This window comes from Sebastes fasciatus, chromosome 12, assembly GCF_043250625.1.
Source record: "Sebastes fasciatus isolate fSebFas1 chromosome 12, fSebFas1.pri, whole genome shotgun sequence".
In the NCBI taxonomy this organism is placed as follows: Eukaryota; Metazoa; Chordata; class Actinopteri; order Perciformes; family Sebastidae; genus Sebastes; species Sebastes fasciatus.
In genome coordinates this window covers 399,453-418,333 of record NC_133806.1, presented here as the reverse complement: position 1 = coordinate 418,333, position 18,881 = coordinate 399,453, and the positions used below count along the sequence as shown (strand labels likewise).

At 46.9% G+C, this 18,881-nt stretch overlaps 1 protein-coding gene across 1 annotated transcript in view; it reads left to right on the top strand.

Annotated features, from left to right (window-relative positions):
- Positions 1-18,704, top strand: part of azi2 (5-azacytidine induced 2) — a 29,723-nt gene extending 11,019 nt beyond the window's left edge. Inside the window, exons 2-9 of the mRNA XM_074652478.1 lie at positions 2,933-3,186; positions 4,288-4,404; positions 4,627-4,726; positions 6,407-6,537; positions 9,078-9,142; positions 10,524-10,648; positions 15,951-16,478; positions 16,534-18,704. Coding sequence (XP_074508579.1) covers positions 2,968-3,186; positions 4,288-4,404; positions 4,627-4,726; positions 6,407-6,537; positions 9,078-9,142; positions 10,524-10,648; positions 15,951-16,381 — 1,188 coding nt within the window. The 5' untranslated portion in view covers positions 2,933-2,967 and the 3' untranslated portion in view covers positions 16,382-16,478; positions 16,534-18,704. The remainder of the gene's footprint in view (positions 1-2,932; positions 3,187-4,287; positions 4,405-4,626; positions 4,727-6,406; positions 6,538-9,077; positions 9,143-10,523; positions 10,649-15,950; positions 16,479-16,533) is intronic.
- The last annotated feature ends 177 nt before the right edge of the window (positions 18,705-18,881 follow it).

The window sequence follows — 18,881 nt, the reverse complement described above, 5'->3', positions numbered from 1 at the left end:
TTATAGACCTGACATGAGTTATAACCCCACTGTTATAGACCTGACATGAGTTATAAGCCCACTGTTATAGACCTGACATGAGTTATAACCCCACTGTTATAGACCTGACATGAGTTATAAGCCCACTGTTATAGACCTGACATGAGTTATAACCCCACTGTTATAGACCTGACATGAGTTATAACCCCACTGTTATAGACTTGACATGGGTTATAAGCCCACTGTTATAGCCCTGACATGGGTTATAACCCCACTGTTATAGACCTGACATGAGTTATAAGCCCACTGTTATAGACCTGACATGGGTTATAACCCCACTGTTATAGACCTGACATGGGTTATAACCCCACTGTTATAGACCTGACATGGGTTATAAGCCCACTGTTATAGACCTGACATGAGTTATAACCCCACTGTTATAGACCCTGACATGGGTTATAAGCCCACTGTTATAGACCTGACAGGGTTTATAACCCCACTGTTATAGACCTGACATGAGTTATAACCCCACTGTTATAGACCTGACATGAGTTATAACCCCACTGTTATAGACCTGACATGAGTTATAACCCCACTGTTATAGACCTGACATGGGTTATAACCCCACTGTTATAGACCTGACAGGGTTTATAACCCCACTGTTATAGACCTGACAGGGTTTATAACCCCACTGTTATAGACCTGACATGGGTTATAACCCCACTGTTATAGACCTGACATGGGTTATAACCCCACTGTTATAGACCTGACATGAGTTATAACCCCACTGTTATAGACCTGACATGAGTTATAACCCCACTGTTATAGACCTGACATGAGTTATAACCCCACTGTTATAGACCTGACATGGGTTATAACCCCACTGTTATAGACCTGACATGGGTTATAACCCCACTGTTATAGACCTGACATGAGTTATAACCCCACTGTTATAGACCTGACAGGGTTTATAACCCCACTGTTATAGACCTGACATGGGTTATAACCCCACTGTTATAGACCTGACATGGGTTATAACCCCACTGTTATAGACCTGACATGAGTTATAACCCCACTGTTATAGACCTGACATGAGTTATAACCCCACTGTTATAGACCTGACATGAGTTATAACCCCACTGTTATAGACCTGACATGGGTTATAACCCCACTGTTATAGACCTGACATGGGTTATAACCCCACTGTTATAGACCTGACATGAGTTATAACCCCACTGTTATAGACCTGACATGGGTTATAACCCCACTGTTATAGACCTGACATGGGTTATAACCCCACTGTTATAGACCTGACATGGGTTATAACCCCACTGTTATAGACCTGACATGGGTTATAAGCCCACTGTTATAGACCTGACATGAGTTATAACCCCACTGTTATAGACCTGACATGGGTTATAACCCCACTGTTATAGACCTGACATGGGTTATAACCCCACTGTTATAGACCTGACATGAGTTATAACCCCACTGTTATAGACCTGACATGGGTTATAACCCCACTGTTATAGACCTGACATGGGTTATAACCCCACTGTTATAGACCTGACATGGGTTATAACCCCACTGTTATAGACCTGACATGGGTTATAACCCCACTGTTATAGACCTGACATGGGTTATAACCCCACTGTTATAGACCTGACATGGGTTATAAGCCCACTGTTATAGACCTGACATGGGTTATAACCCCACTGTTATAGACCTGACATGAGTTATAACCCCACTGTTATAGACCTGACATGAGTTATAACCCCACTGTTATAGACCTGACATGGGTTATAACCCCACTGTTATAGACCTGACATGGGTTATAACCCCACTGTTATAGACCTGACATGGGTTATAACCCCACTGTTATAGACCTGACATGAGTTATAAGCCCACTGTTATAGACCTGACATGGGTTATAACCCCACTGTTATAGACCTGACATGGGTTATAACCCCACTGTTATAGACCTGACATGGGTTATAACCCCACTGCAGATGCTTTAATGCTTTTTCATGAAAGTGTTTAGATGTTTTTTGCACACCTTTACTCTCATTTGTATCTCAGCCACATATGTGAACACATTGTGAAACAGACTGACGGGTGGTGGAGGTGGAGAGTCAACATGTTATTATCAGATTGTCCTGATGATGGCAGCACTGAGTTCATCCACATGTTGCCTGATGCTGTTTGAGGCCCGTCTCGGTCAGTGTAGTTGCACCCAGAATCAGCTCTAGACTTCCTCTAAACTCTTGTATGAAGTAATGATGAAGCAAAACACAGCTGTCGAACATTCATTTGAGAAGCCAGTAATACAGTTAGATTAACTAGGTCCTTTAAGATTAGAACCAAAAAGGTCCACAGTTTGTAAACCCCATCAAATGTAACCAGTCCCAGCTTCCTGTTGAATCCAGACTACACACCATATATGAAGTGCTGTTGCTTTGAGCTTTGTGCTCCACTTCTTGTGTACATACCTTTACACGTCAGAGACAAACAGGTTTGGTTTTCAGCACACAGCTACAACAACAAACCAGTTTCTTTTGAGAGATCATGTTGAAGGTGACACTTCACCTCTGGTGGCTCTTTCCTCAGGAAGTGATGCATTGTACATTTCCTGCAGCAAAGTGTCATCAACCGAACACAGTTACAACACTGGGACGCTGTTTGATTGCATAATAATCTGTTGAGGATACGTAGCACCAAACATAGCAGCTGCCAACTATCCCCTAACATGTCACAATAATGTGCAGAAGCTACTTACAAAGCTACTTAACAAGCCAGTGTATTGTAAACATAAGGCCATAGCAATGCTTTATAATAGTCTAAACTGAATGGTACTTTATTTCATTCAGTCATTTTGATGTCTTTGTCTTTTACAAAACAACAAACAGAGATTTATCCCTTTGAAAATGACCCTCTACCTCCATGTCCTCCCCAGGTCTTCTGTCTGCTGCAGAGTAGGCCTGTGCAGGCATGGAGCCCCTGGCAGTGGATGATGACATCTGCATCCTTAAACACGAGACGGCCTACACCGCCGCCGGCGAGAGTCCCGTGTCGGTGTGCGCCGGCGATGAATCCGTCGCTTCCCACTTCGCCCTGGTCACGGCCTACGAGGACATCAAGAAGAGGCTGAGAGACACAGAGCGAGAGAACACCTTGCTGAGGAAGAGGGTGAAGCAGCTGGAGGATAAGGTAGAGATGGAAATGAAGGAGTGATGGTGGGAGAGAGGCGAGGAGAAGACGGAAGAAAGAGATAATAGCATGAAGTAAAAGAACATACTGCTGCGTATCCAGATAGAGCCAGAGGGGGAGGTTTAGAGAGGAGGAGCTATTGACAGAGATGGATGGAAACAGATTTTCCAGGACGTCAGAATTATGGACAAACACAAACACAAACACAAACATGCTCAGAGAAAGTTTAGAAAAAGTCAGCAGATTCAACCGCAAAATATTTGCCTCTGGGAGAGTCTGCATGCCAGCATCATTAATATCGTTGGCCTATAGTCAAAGCTATTAAACAATGAGAAATAAATGGGCTCTGTCTAAAAACAGAGAGGGGGTCTGGAAACATAACCTATGCTATTGCCAAACAATGTGTTGGAGCCCTGCACTTGGCTCCTGAAATACGATTTAAAAAAACAACAAAGGATGGAGTAGAATACAGAGAGAGCTCAGAGAGAGCTCCAGTATCTAACCAGGACACATCTTAATACAGAGAGAGCTCCAGAATCCAACCAGGACACGTCTTAATACAGAGAGAGCTCCAGAATCCAACCAGGACACGTCTTAATACAGAGAGAGCTCCAGAATCCAACCAGGACACATCTTAATACAGAGAGAGCTCCAGAATCCAACCAGGACATGTCTTAATACAGAGAGAGCTCCAGAATCCAACCAGGACATGTCTTAATACAGAGAGAGCTCCAGAATCCAACCAGGACATGTCTTAATACAGAGAGAGCTCCAGAATCCAACCAGGACATGTCTTAATACAGAGAGAGCTCCAGAATCCAACCAGGACATGTCTTAATACAGAGAGAGCTCCAGAATCCAACCAGGACATGTCTTAATACAGAGAGAGCTCCAGAATCCAACCAGGACATGTCTTAATACAGGCGGTAGGCTGAAGGGAAAACGCTGCTTCTTATCAGTTTTAGTTTTATCTGCTGCAGCATTTGGCCCATCAAGATAGGATGCGGTTGGAGGAAAGTAACCTCTTACCACAGATATGTGAATTAAATTAAATTGATTTCTCTTCTCTTCTCTTCTTTGTGTATTTGACCTCCGCTGTAGCTCTTCCGGCCGGAGGCTCCTCCATCAGAGGGTCCCCAGTATGTGAACAAGGCCTTCAGTGCTTACCGAGGTATCTATATAGAGAAGGAGGACCTGCAGATGGAGCTCAACAAACTGGTGCGTTCACTGATTCATTTGTGTTTTCCTCAAACTGACTAGAGCCTGGCACAAAGACACCTGAAAACACGGCATGTTTTAAGAGTTACTCATTCTTTTGTTGTAATTTTGATTGAAAACTTAACTAGAAAACGCCGACGTATGATGACATCATTACACCAATACAGCACATGCATTGGTCTGAAGGCTGACTCTCCCTTCATCCACCTCTTTCTCTGTCAGAAAAAGGAGAAGAGCGAGAGTGAGAGGTTGCTGACGGAGCAGCTCCAGGCCAAAGAGTTGGAGCTGCTTCAGCTGAGGACGGAGATGGAGACCAGCCAAGGTACAGGTAGAGCACACACAGGTAGGGCACACACATGTAGAGCACACACAGGTAAAGCACACACAGGTAGAATACACACAGGTAGAATACACACAGGTAGAGCATACACAGGTAGAGCATACACAGGTAGAGCACACACAGGTAGAGCACACACAGGTAGAGCACACACAGGTAGAGCACACACAGGTAGAGCACACACAGGTAGAGCACACACAGGTAGAGCACACACAGGTAGAGCACACAGGTAGAATACACACAGGTAGAATACACACAGGTAGAGCACACACAGGTAGAGCCTTCTACTGCTCTGTGTAACAGCCGAGCACTACCTTGTATACTTCTTCGTAGTATCGTCTGACTTCAGTGAGATGATATTATACCTTTATGTGTAGTAATATTTTGATGATGAGGTCTGTGGGGTAGCCAGTACTACACTACTGAGTAACATCAGAGTACTACACTACTGAGTAACATCAGAGTACTACACTACTGAGTAACATCAGAGTACTACACTACTGAGTAACATCAGAGTACTACACTACTGAGTAACATCAGAGTACTACACTACTGAGTAACATCAGAGTACTACACTACTGAGTAACATCAGAGTACTACACTACTGAGTAACATCAGAGTACTACACTACTGAGTAACATCTGAGTACTACACTACTGTGTAACATCTGAGTACTACACTACTGAGTAACATCTGAGTACTACACTACTGTGTAACATCTGAGTACTACACTACTGAGTAACATCTGAGTACTACACTACTGAGTAACATCTGAGTACTACACTACTGAGTAACATCAGAGTACTACACTACTGTGTAACATCTGAGTACTACACTACTGTGTAACATCTGAGTACTACACTACTGTGTAACATCTGAGTACTACACTACTGAGTAACATCTGAGTACTACACTACTGAGTAACATCTGAGTACTACACTACTGAGTAACATCAGAGTACTACACTACTGAGTAACATCAGAGTACTACACTACTGTGTAACATCAGAGTACTACACTACTGAGTAACATCTGAGTACTACACTACTGTGTAACATCTGAGTACTACACTACTGAGTAACATCTGAGTACTACACTACTGTGTAACATCTGAGTACTACACTACTGAGTAACATCTGAGTACTACACTACTGTGTAACATCTGAGTACTACACTACTGAGTAACATCAGAGTACTACACTTTTAGAATATAATGCCTTTTGTAGATTTGACCAGCCTAAAACATAGAAATGAGTTGAACTAAGCTACAACATCCAGTTTACACATGAATGCATCTATTGAAATGATCCAGTAATATATATATAATATTATAGTGCTCTGACGGAGGCCATTGCAAATGAAGAGTTTTTATTTTTGATGTTTTGTACAGTTTGCTGATTATACTTCTATATTCTTTACTTGTAATGGATGTTGTATTTCTCCTTTTAATCCCAGAGGATGTGAACACTCTTCCTCCGCTGTGTGAAACCAGATATTAGCTTTACATGTTAACGTGTGTTGCTCTCTTATCTCGCCAAGTAACTGTTGCATTGCAATTACAATGAATGTACAGCAGAACTCCCTTATCATCATGGAACACATCAACGTTTCAACGTTTCAATGTTTCCCAGTTCAACGGTTCTCTTTCTTCTTCTTGTGTCTCCAGTGATGAAGAGCCTGAACAGCCCTCAGGACTACTGGCAGGTGGAAATTAGCACTGAGCTAAAGATCCACAAACTGCAGGAGGAGCTGGAGAGGGTGACACTGGAAAACAGTAGGCTGCTGGAGAAAAGTGGGGTGAGTGAAGGTGGGAGGAGAGAGATGAAAAGAGAAGAGGGGTGAGTGAAGGTGGGAGGAGAGAGATGAAAAGAGAAGAGGGGTGAGTGAAGGTGGGAGGAGAGAGATGAAAAGAGAAGTGGGGTGAGTGAAGGTGGGAGGAGAGAGATGAAAAGAGAAGAGGGGTGAGTGAAGGTGGGAGGAGAGAGATGAAAAGAGAAGAGGGGTGAGTGAAGGTGGGAGGAGAGAGATGAAAAGAGAAGAGGGGTGAGTGAAGGTGGGAGGAGAGAGATGAAAAGAGAAGTGGGGTGAGTGAAGGTGGGAGGAGAGAGATGAAAAGAGAAGTGGGGTGAGTGAAGGTGGGAGGAGAGAGATGAAAAGAGAAGTGGGGTGAGTGAAGGTGGGAGGAGAGAGATGAAAAGAGAAGAGGGGTGAGTGAAGGTGGGAGGAGAGAGATGAAAAGAGAAGTGGGGTGAGTGAAGGTGGGAGGAGAGAGATGAAAAGAGAAGAGGGGTGAGTGAAGGTGGGAGGAGAGAGATGAAAAGAGAAGAGGGGTGAGTGAAGGTGGGAGAGAGATGAAAAGAGAAGTGGGGTGAGTGAAGGTGGGAGGAGAGAGATGAAAAGAGAAGTGGGGTGAGTGAAGGTGGGAGGAGAGAGATGAAAAGAGAAGTGGGGTGAGTGAAGGTGGGAGGAGAGAGATGAAAAGAGAAGTGGGGTGAGTGAAGGTGGGAGGAGAGAGATGAAAAGAGAAGTGGAGAATCTAGTTTTAAAAAGAAGGGGTGAGGCGAGAGGGACTGGAGGAGAGCAGCACTGCTCTTAGAGAGGTGAGGCGTCACTAGAAGAGAGGAAAGACACGGAGGAGAGAGGTGTTGGGCAGAGAGAGGTGGAGGAGAGGTGTTAGGGCAGAGAGAGGTGGAGGAGAGGTGTTGGGCAGAGAGAGGTGGAGGAGAGGTGTTAGGGCAGAGAGAGGTGGAGGAGAGGTGTTAGGGCAGAGAGAGGTGGAGGAGAGGTGTTAGGGCAGAGAGAGGTGGAGGAGAGGTGTTGGGCAGAGAGAGGTGGAGGAGAGGTGTTAGGGCAGAGAGAGGTGGAGGAGAGGTGTTAGGGCAGAGAGAGGTGGAGGAGAGGTGTTAGGGCAGAGAGAGGTGGAGGAGAGGTGTTAGGGCAGAGAGAGGTGGAGGAGAGGTGTTAGGGCAGAGAGAGGTGGAGGAGAGGTGTTAGGGCAGAGAGAGGTGGAGGAGAGGTGGTGGAGAGGTGTTGGGCAGAGAGAGGTGGAGGAGAGGTGTTAGGGCAGAGAGAGGTGGTGGAGAGGTGTTAGGGCAGAGAGAGGTGGAGGAGAGGTGGTGGAGAGGTGTTGGGCAGAGAGAGGTGGAGGAGAGGTGTTAGGGCAGAGAGGTGGAGGAGAGGTGTTAGGGCAGAGAGAGGTGGAGGAGAGGTGGTGGAGAGGTGTTGGGCAGAGAGAGGTGGAGGAGAGGTGTTAGGGCAGGGAGAGGTGGAGGAGAGGTGTTAGGGCAGAGAGAGGTGGAGGAGAGGTGGTGGAGAGGTGTTAGGGCAGAGAGAGGTGGAGGAGAGGTGTTAGGGCAGAGAGAGGTGGAGGAGAGGTGTTAGGGCAGAGAGAGGTGGAGGAGAGGTGGTGGAGAGGTGTTGGGCAAAGAGAGGTGGAGGAGAGGTGTTGGGCAGGGATGGATATAGCTGAAGTTAACCCGGGTGAAAAGAGAGAGATCAATAGAAGAGGGATCAGGGTTGAAGGGGAGAGATGAAGAGGGATCAGGGTTGAAGGGAGAGATGAAGAGGGATCAGGGTTGAAGGGAGAGATGAAGAGGGATCAGGGTTGAAGGGAGAGATGAAGAGGGATCAGGGTTGAAGGGGAGAGATGAAGAGGGATCAGGGTTGAAGGGGAGAGATGAAGAGGGATCAGGGTTGAAGGGAGAGATGAAGAGGGATCAGGGTTGAAGGGGAGAGATGAAGAGGGATCAGGGTTGAAGGGAGAGATGAAGAGGGATCAGGGTTGAAGGGGAGAGATGAAGAGGGATCAGGGTTGAAGGGGAGAGATGAAGAGGGATCAGGGTTGAAGGGAGAGATGAAGAGGGATCAGGGTTGAAGGGAGAGATGAAGAGGGATCAGGGTTGAAGGGGAGAGATGAAGAGGGATCAGGGTTGAAGGGAGAGATGAAGAGGGATCAGGGTTGAAGGGGAGAGATGAAGAGGGATCAGGGTTGAAGGGGAGAGATGAAGAGGGATCAGGGTTGAAGGGGAGAGATGAAGAGGGATCAGGGTTGAAGGGGAGAGATGAAGAGGGATCAGGGTTGAAGGGAGAGATGAAGAGGGATCAGGGTTGAAGGGGAGAGATGAAGAGGGATCAGGGTTGAAGGGGAGAGATGAAGAGGGATCAGGGTTGAAGGGAGAGATGAAGAGGGATCAGGGTTGAAGGGGAGAGATGAAGAGGGATCAGGGTTGAAGGGAGAGATGAAGAGGGATCAGGGTTGAAGGGGAGCGGAGGAGTCATGTTCTAATACAAACCTCCACCTCCACTCTCTATTCTAACATTACTGAACTGTGTTCTAGGAGGAACCCCACGGCCTTAACGGACCAGACCTGGACCAGACCTGTGACAATAAGTATAATGCAAGGTAAAGTGTTTTATGAATATCATATTGTTCTCAGAGCGGCTGCCAGTTCAGAGTCCAACCCTCATTCCAGTGACCAGACATGACAGAGCGAGTAGCTGCAGCGCTGAATGAAGTTCTGATCCTTCAGTTGGTCATCATCATCATCAGCTTCTCATGCAGCGTATCAGTTTGAATGGATTTACCCTGATGGAGACTCCGGAGACTCTGGAGACTCTGGAGACTCAGAATTCACATTGTCCTCTTCAACATGTCCATGTCTGATTAGTTTTCTGACAGCTAGTGAATGCAAACCTTTCTATGTGCACTAAAATGCACCACATGGAAGACATTTCACATCTGTGTTTCTGACTTCAGATGGTGTTTACATCGTGCCTAATGTTAAATGAATTCAGTTGCTTCCTAGTAAATTAGTACCAGCATCATATAGCCATGTTATTCTGTCTAAAACAGCACAATGAGTCTGTGGACATGTTGAGGACAGGATGAGAGAGACTACAGTAGGTGTGTTGTTACACATGATGGGCTGTGATGTCTCTGTTCCATCCTGACGGAGTCTGCCGGTGGTGTAATCGCCTCCTTCGGCCACTAGAGGAGGGTGTAGCTTTATACATGTTTGACTCTGCTAACAACCTGTGATATGATGAACCATGATCACCAGCAGCTCAACCCTGAACACTTCCCTTCCATCACAGATAGTTTACATGTGCTCTCCAGTGTGTTGATGTATAGACGGGGTCTATAGCGTAAGGAATCTCCTCCAGCTGCTGTTATACTGAAGATAATCTCCTGTAAATTAGCATCTCCTCACATTTCATGAAGAGAATTCTATTTGTGGTGCATTGTTAATCGTTTGACGTGTCAGCAGTTTCATATGGTGTTAGTTTCTAACAGCACAAACAGCTTTAGTTTGTCTCTTCAGGCAGGTGTGTGAAGTTAACGTTAAAGTGTTGATGAGATTCTGCATCTTTCCAGAAGGTGTGGAGAGGACAGTTTGTAGGTGTTGCCTCCAGTACAGCTGATGCTGCTGGCTGGTTCAGCATTTAATCCATCAGTTTGACCTCAGTGTGAAGAATGGCATCACTGTTAGTGTAGGGAAGCCTAAATGTGCCTTACCAGAGAAGCCGCTGCAATAACTGGCAAACAGGAAGAAACTAGCCGTCTGTTTGGGTTCTGGACCGCTGCAGTGTGCTGCAGGGACTACAGGAGTCATCATGTTGGTGTGATTGTATGCATCAAAGGGTTAAAGTGAGCATTTATGAAGTGCTTAGAGGATATTTGAAAATATGGCGATATATATCGTGTATCGCCATATAGCCTACAAATATTGCGATATTATTTGTCGACTAAACAGAAGTGTGTAAATGTTGTGTTGGTTGTGCAGAGAGAGGAGCATGCAGCAGACATACGAGGCCCTGAGCTGTGAGGTCACTCGTCTCCATTCAGAGCTGAAGCACCAAACGGGCCTGATCAGAAAACTCCGACCGCTCGTCAGTGAGACCAGACAAGGTGAGGCACGCACACGCACACGCACACGCACACGCACACGCACACGCACACACACACACACACACACACCAACATGTGGGCACACTCAGGGTTGTGCCATTTGTTGCTGTCATATAAATCATTCCACCTAGGGATGCTCATTTAGAAAAATGTTCTTAACCGATAACCGACCCTCGTTAACCCATTATTAACCGTTAACCCACAAGATTATTGCCTCTCATGCAGCGGTGCACCAGCTGCAGGAGCACAACGGACAACTGAGTCTCCAGTTCACCGTCCGGGAGCGTTACCTTAGCAGCTACGGTGCTGCGTTCACTGTCTCCAGTTCACCGTCCGGGAGCGTGCGTGCGTGCGTGCGTGCGTGCGTGCGTGCGTGTGTGTGAGGTTGTTGGTGGTGTTCTAGCTGTGATCGTAGGTGTAGCAGTGTGTGTAGTTTATTTGTCGGTGAATAAATGCTACTAAACTACAACTCCTCCGCTCCGCTCAAGAGAGCCGGAGAGACCGGAGCCGACTTCCTGTATCCTGCAACTCCGGCTCTGCCTCTTAAGGTGGACTGTTAAGGTGGACCAGCTTTTGAGTTCATTATTAACATTTCTTTTAATCATTTTAACCGATAACCGACATTAAGCATTTTAACCGATTAAAGCTTTTCTGTGGGGGAGGTGGGGGGGGGTACTGCCTCTCTTCTGTGAAGGGAAGGCCTTTCTGAGCAGACTCTCCTGCTGCTCCGTGTTTCCGTGTGTGTGAGGGTGTGATGAGACTGTGGATATTATAAAAGTACTCAAACACTTTGATGAAGGACATCATGAAATAGTGTCTCTCCCCCCCTCCTCTGTTGTCGTCCTCCAGACGAGACTAGGAGGTGAAAATTAGAACGAAATATGGCAAGAAAATAAATGTTGGCCTGTTTATTGTGCTGAATAACAGAATCACAGAATCATCCTATAACTGAGAGGAGAGATGGAGAGATGAGGAAGAAAGAGAGAGATGGAGGGGGGGGCGCTGTATTTCTTCATCTGTATTCTTCTAATGTTCCTCCTTTGGAATCACTTTTATTCAAATCCTGGACTCAGGAGACGCTCTGTGGTGGAGCAGCGGGGGGGATGATGGAGAGAGAGGAGATTCTCATCTAAACTTTATTATTCACTCAAAATGATGATTTGATATCAACGCAGTGATGTGTGTGTGTGAGATTAGGACATCAGATGTGTGTATTGATGCTTTGTGTAGAATCAAAGAGGAGTTTATGCAGCGGGATGTTTGTCTTTGTTCTGCTGAACACAAACCTCATTATTATTATGATGTAGATATTATTCCTGATGCAACAGGCAGTGGATGTGATATATTTACAACAGTCCTCTCTGAGGACGAGACCGTCATCCAGTCAGGATCAGACGGCGTGCTGAACGCACCGTCATCCAGTCAGGATCAGACGGCGTGCTGAACGCACCGTCATCCAGTCAGGATCAGACGGCGTGTTGAACGCACCGTCATCCAGTCAGGATCAGACGGCGTGCTGAACGCACCGTCATCCAGTCAGGATCAGACGGCGTGTTGAACGCACCGTCATCCAGTCAGGATCAGACGGCGTGCTGAACGCACCGTCATCCAGTCAGGATCAGACGGCGTGCTGAACGCACCGTCATCCAGTCAGGATCAGACGGCGTGCTGAACGCACCGTCATCCAGTCAGGATCAGACGGCGTGCTGAACGCACCGTCATCCAGTCAGGATCAGACGGCGTGCTGAACGCACCGTCATCCAGTCAGGATCAGACGGCGTGCTGAACGCACCGTCATCCAGTCAGGATCAGACGGCGTGCTGAACGCACCGTCATCCAGTCAGGATCAGACGGCGTGCTGAACGCACCGTCATCCAGTCAGGATCAGACGGCGTGCTGAACGCACCGTCATCCAGTCAGGATCAGACGGCGTGCTGAACGCACCGCCATCCAGTCAGGATCAGACGGCGTGCTGAACGCACCGCCATCCAGTCAGGATCAGACGGCGTGCTGAACGCACCGTCATCCAGTCAGGATCAGACGGCGTGCTGAACGCACCGTCATCCAGTCAGGGATCAGACGGCGTGCTGAACGCACCGTCATCCAGTCAGGATCAGACGGCGTGCTGAACGCACCGTCATCCAGTCAGGATCAGACGGCGTGCTGAACGCACCGTCATCCAGTCAGGATCAGACGGCGTGCTGAACGCACCGTCATCCAGTCAGGATCAGACGGCGTGCTGAACGCACCGTCATCCAGTCAGGATCAGACGGCGTGTTGAACGCACCGTCATCCAGTCAGGGATCAGACGGCGTGCTGAACGCACCGTCATCCAGTCAGGGATCAGACGGCGTGCTGAACGCACCGTCATCCAGTCAGGATCAGACGGCGTGTTGAACGCACCGTCATCCAGTCAGGATCAGACGGCGTGCTGAACGCACCGTCATCCAGTCAGGATCAGACGGCGTGTTGAACGCACCGTCATCCAGTCAGGATCAGACGGCGTGCTGAACGCACCGTCATCCAGTCAGGATCAGACGGCGTGCTGAACGCACCGTCATCCAGTCAGGGATCAGACGGCGTGCTGAACGCACCGTCATCCAGTCAGGATCAGACAGCGTGCTGAACGCACCGTCATCCAGTCAGGGATCAGACAGCGTGCTGAACGCACCGTCATCCAGTCAGGATCAGACGGCGTGCTGAACGCACCGTCATCCAGTCAGGATCAGACGGCGTGTTGAACGCACCGTCATCCAGTCAGGATCAGACGGCGTGCTGAACGCACTGTCATCCAGTCAGGATCAGACGGCGTGCTGAACGCACCGTCATCCAGTCAGGATCAGACGGCGTGTTGAACGCACCGTCATCCAGTCAGGATCAGACGGCGTGCTGAACGCACCGTCATCCAGTCAGGATCAGACAGCGTGTTGAACGCACCGTCATCCAGTCAGGGATCAGACGGCGTGCTGAACGCACCGTGGAGTTCCTGGAGTCTTGAATGTCGTTAGAAAGTGAAGTTTAATCGTCGTGTAAATGAGTAGAGGAATGATTGGAGAGGTGCGATGGAGGTGCGATAGCGGAGGCAGGTATAGAAGGAGGAAAGAGAAGATGGATTCATTATTCATTATGCTGCAGCTGCATTTAAAGACATGATGGAGTTGAAAGAACCAGTTTTCACACTTCTCACCTCATACACTGAAACATGTCAAATTAATCTCATCTGAAGTCTCAACATGACCCTCAAGGGTGTCACTTATTGTTTCTGTCAACGTCTGATGGATGGAAGTAAACATAGTGTTTAATCCTGCAGGTATACAGTATGTGTCCACTAAATTCAGTAGTTCATGTAATATATATGGGATTTGGCAGTAACAGGTTTGGTTATTAGCAAATTAATTAATAAGAGAGAGAGAGAGAGAGAGAGAGAGAGAGACCTCGTCTATGTGAAGCATAACTAAACACATCAGATGTGGCGAAGCCAGCTACCCAAATACAAATAATATCACAACAGTCAAACTCAATGAATAACATTAATCATATCAATACAAGTACATTCTAGAAATCAAAGTTGAACAGTCTTGCTCAGCCATGTGTAATTGCTACTGCTAAGGTAAGCCCAGTACGTTACCAATCCATGGAAGAAAAGGGGTTTGTAATTCCATGTGTTGAAGTTGTGGTTCCAAGTCAAAGATGTTGTCTTTGCTGTGCTCAAATCCAGTTGTGCAGATTGGAGAAAGCTGATCGCTCCAATACTTCTTCCCAGCAGCTTGATCGCTTGGTGCTAACTTCCTTGCGGTTGTTGCTTGAAGTTAGTTGGTAAAAAGGCAGGCTCTCGCGTCCTCTGCCTTAGAGGTTCCTTGTGTTGCTATGTCTGTTTCCTAACAGGCCATAGATCAGAGAGCAGAGGTCACCTCCACAGGTCAGGAGGTGAGAAGGTGAAGAGCAGAAAGAGAGGGAACAAAGAGATTCCTCTGGTTTTGTCCTGGGTGAATTTCACACCTATGTGTGAATGCTACAGTAGCCAATGGCTACTGAGCTGAGTCCATGGGTCAAGGATCATGTTACTGAGTTCTTTTGGTGACTTGCCACCAGTCAATTTGAAAAGTCCCCCAACAGCAATGTGAAAGACTGGTGGAGAGCACGCCAAGACGCATGAAAGCTGTGAATATAAATCAAGGTTATTCCACCACATATTGATTTCTGAACTCTTCCTAAGTTAAAACATTAGTATTGTGTTGTTTAAACATTAATATGAACTTGTTTTCTTTGCATTATTCCAGATCTGAAAACACTGACTCTTTTTTGTTATTTTGACCAGTTGTCATTTTCTGCAAATAAATGCTCTAAATGACAATATTTATATTTATATTTGAAATTTGGGAGAAATGTTGTCAGTAGTTTATAGAATAAAACAAAAATGTTCATTTTACCCAAACATATACCAATAAATAGTAAAACCAGAGAAACTGATCATTTTGAAGTGGTCTCTTAATTTTTTCCAGAGCTGTATGTGTGGACTAAATTCAGTAGTTAATGTAATAAATCTCTCTCTCTATATATATATATATATGTATATATATGTGTATATGTGGACTAAATTCAGTAGTTAATGTAATAATGATGAACTCTTCAGACATAAAGCAGCTGTGAGTTGTCCGTCAGTGATTCACACCCAGAATCTGTTGTGCTCTATCAATGTGTCTACAGTTGCAGTTGAAGTGAACTCAAATTGAATATTAAGGTAGTGAACATCATTTTTTTTTTCATTTTTCATTCTATATTCTATATTCTATATTCTATATTCTATATTCTCAGCCATACAATAACTTAAAGATATACTTTAATCAGGCAACATGTGATCAACCAATCAGTCAATAGAACCAATAATCTGATTGAGCCTCCAGACGTCCTGATGGATCATTATCTATCATCATTAATAACAGGAAGAGGACAGTCAACATGTTGTTAACATATACGTCCTGGAAATACAATGCAGACTCTCACTATAAATACACTTACAACAATTTATACCACTTCCTCCTCTCTCTCTCTCTCTCTCTCTCTCTCTCTCTCTCTCTCCTCCCTCTCTCTCCCTCTCTCTCCCTCTCTCTCTCTCTCTCTCTCTCTCTCTCTCTCTCTCTCTCTCTCCTCCCTCTCTCCCTCTCTCTCTCTCTCTCTCCTCCCTCTCTCTCCCCCTCTCTCTCTCCCCCTCTCTCTCTCTCTCTCGTGTCTCTCTCTCTCTCTCTCTCTCTCTCTCTCTCTCTCTCTCTCTCTCTCTGTCTCTCTGTCTCTCGTCTCTCAGCCTCATCGGTTCCGGTTCAGTGTCTGGACGACGTGGAGAAGAACACCAACCTGTCGGTCTGTCGGTCCTCATCAGTGCCTCGCCCCCCCAGCGCCCCCCCGCTCCCCTCGTGCTCGGGCCGGCCCTGCCCCCCCCCCGCCGGCGGGCCGTCGGGTCCCCTGCTGCCGGACAGCCTGCGGGAGGACTGTTGGTACAACGGGCCGTGGCCGTCCCACAGCTGCTCTGGAGAGGACTCCTGCTCCGTGGTCCTGCCCCCCCCGCCCCTGAACCAGGCCTCTCTGGATGACAGCTCCCGCTCCTTCCCCAGCCCCCCCAAACCCAGCGACGCCATGTTCTGGGAGGGACACTCCGCCGCCTCCAACTCCTCATCCTCAATTGGAAACCTCGGCCCCAGGAGCCCCCCCAACGCCGAGTGGGCCAAGCCCTACTGAGAGTGGGCATGAACGGACTCTCCAACCCTGCCACATAGCTACCACCTAACCTGCCTTACGTTGATAAGACCACTCCTCTGGACTGGACCTGCTGGACCTGCTGGACCTGCTGGACCGGACCTGCTGGACTGGACCTGCTGGACCTGCTGGACTGGACCTGCTGGCTGAGGGGGACGGACTGAGGCCAGAGGAACCTCTCTGCACACTGCATCGGTGAACATATGGGACTTTGCAGAGGAACATTTGAGAGACCCTCAAGCAGAAGTGTGTGTGTGTGTGTGTGTGTGTGTGTGTGTGTGTGTGTGTGTGTGTGTGTGTGTGTGTGTGTGTGTCTCGTATCATAATAACCCTGAACTGATGGGGCTCAAAGGGCCTCCATTCTCCTCCACTGGGGCCGGTGACCAGCAGGGCTGGTGGTCAGCGGGGCCACAGCATCGTACTACAAGTTGTAAAACTGTCCTCCCTCCAATGCAAGTCTTTTTACCTTTGATCGCTGTAAAGTAGAGATGGTATGTAGTCCGGTGTTGGTCTCCTGATGGTGTGATGGAGGTATGACGATGTGCTGTGATGGAGACGTACAGTAACTGGAGGATAATCACATTTTAAAAGCTACCAAATGACATCTTTCTTTTTTTTTCAATCGAAATTGTTAATTCATTAAAGGGACTGTTTGTTAGAATCAGAAATGTCTTGTTAACAGCTTCACCTGTGTCCGTTAAGTCAACTAAAGTCAGCGTCCTGTTGCTGGCGCTTGTGCTCGCTCTACATAGACATGAAGGAGTATCACTCAACACAGTGAGGAGACACACGTCAGCTAAAAGCACAATATCACTCTATATCTCAGCTGCTTGGCAGTAATGTTAGCTGACCAGACCAAGGTCTCTCCATGAATCAATGCTGATCCTAGTGTTGGCTTTTCCCGCCTCAGCCTCCCGACCGCGGCCGGAGGGAACGGGGGAGACGATAACGTTTCTCTCTGCGGAGCCCCGTCACTTCACAAGACACGGGAAACCTCTGTTGGTCTGGAGGAGCTGCAGCAGTTATTTCTGCACAAACGTCCACTGAACATTCACTAGATATTCTCAGAGCTAAACTAACTCTTCTGCAGTGTGGAGTGAGCAGCATGCACGTGAGAGGTGGAGAGAGAGAGAGAGAGAGAGGGAAGGAGCGCGGTGTGTGAGTGAAGGCAGCAGAGGAGCAGAGGAGCAGAGACTCCGGTCCTGGAGACCAAAGCTACGGTCTCCTCCGCGTCCTCCGACCGCGGCCAACACTGTTTAACAGCTTCACTAGATACAACCAAGAGGTTTTGGTGCTTCACTGTAGTTTGTGTTGGAGTCTGAGTCTGAACAGCGGAGACACACGAGAGACCATGAGACACCGACCAGCAATGACTTATACCTGGAAGATGTTACAAACAGTCCCTTTAAAGTCCTAATGGATCAATATCAGAGTAGACGTACCAAATCATTTTTGAATGCACTTACAGTATTTGGCTTTTTGAGGATATTGCGTAATGAGTAGCAAATAATAATTTTAATCTAAAAATGTATTACTTCTTTCTGAAGTAAAACACTGCACCCTCACTGGCACCCTGACAAGGTTCAACAAGCCTCCTTCAACCTGCCTGTTCTCACATATTCACTCACAACTACACCATATATCTGCTGTGTTGTCTTCTTTTCTCGGCGTTAAAGAGACGTTGGATGTTTTTAAACTTGATGGACTCGTGGGAAAGGCTTCACACGCTCCTCTGTATCTGGAACCTGATTAGAACCTGTATCTCCGCTCTGTGCTGTGCTGATGTTAATCTATGATGGGTTTGTTCTGCAGTATGAGGGACGTTGTTGTGTGAGGAGGGATGAAACACAGCTGAAGGATGTACAAAAGAAAACACATGAGTAGAAGACACAGAGGGAGGGCTGTGCATATTTGTATAAATGTATATGGTGGGCTTCAGTACGCTGCCAAACGCAGTTCTGCACTCCAAACATTTTGTTCTCTCCCCCCGCCCCCAATGATGTGTATAAGAAGTGTCTCCGACGGTGGAGAGAAGACAACACGTCTCTCAACCTGAAGAGATGTGAGCTGACTTGACTAATAGGGCGTCGGTCGGTCGGTCGGTTGGTGAAGTCTTCAGTCTGTCTCATGAGAACTTTTTGTCTTTCTGTTCATTTTTAAGAAACATTATTTTACAGCAGTAGTTTCATACTTCTGTAAACGATTTGCAAACCAAAATGCAATGTACAGTAGATATGGATTATATTTTAGATTTACTGCACTTCAGACTGTTTGTAAATATGATCAATTAAACAAAGGAAAGGAAGCAACTGTGTCTCCGTTCATTTTGTTCATATTGTTCATATTATTCATATATATTTAATTCAACTGGAGGCTGAGCAGCTGAAACCCGTCACTCTGTTTGGCATCATTTATATGATTAGACTTTATGGCTTCATGCAACATTCTCTTCAATTTATCATCATTTTCTGATAAGAATAAA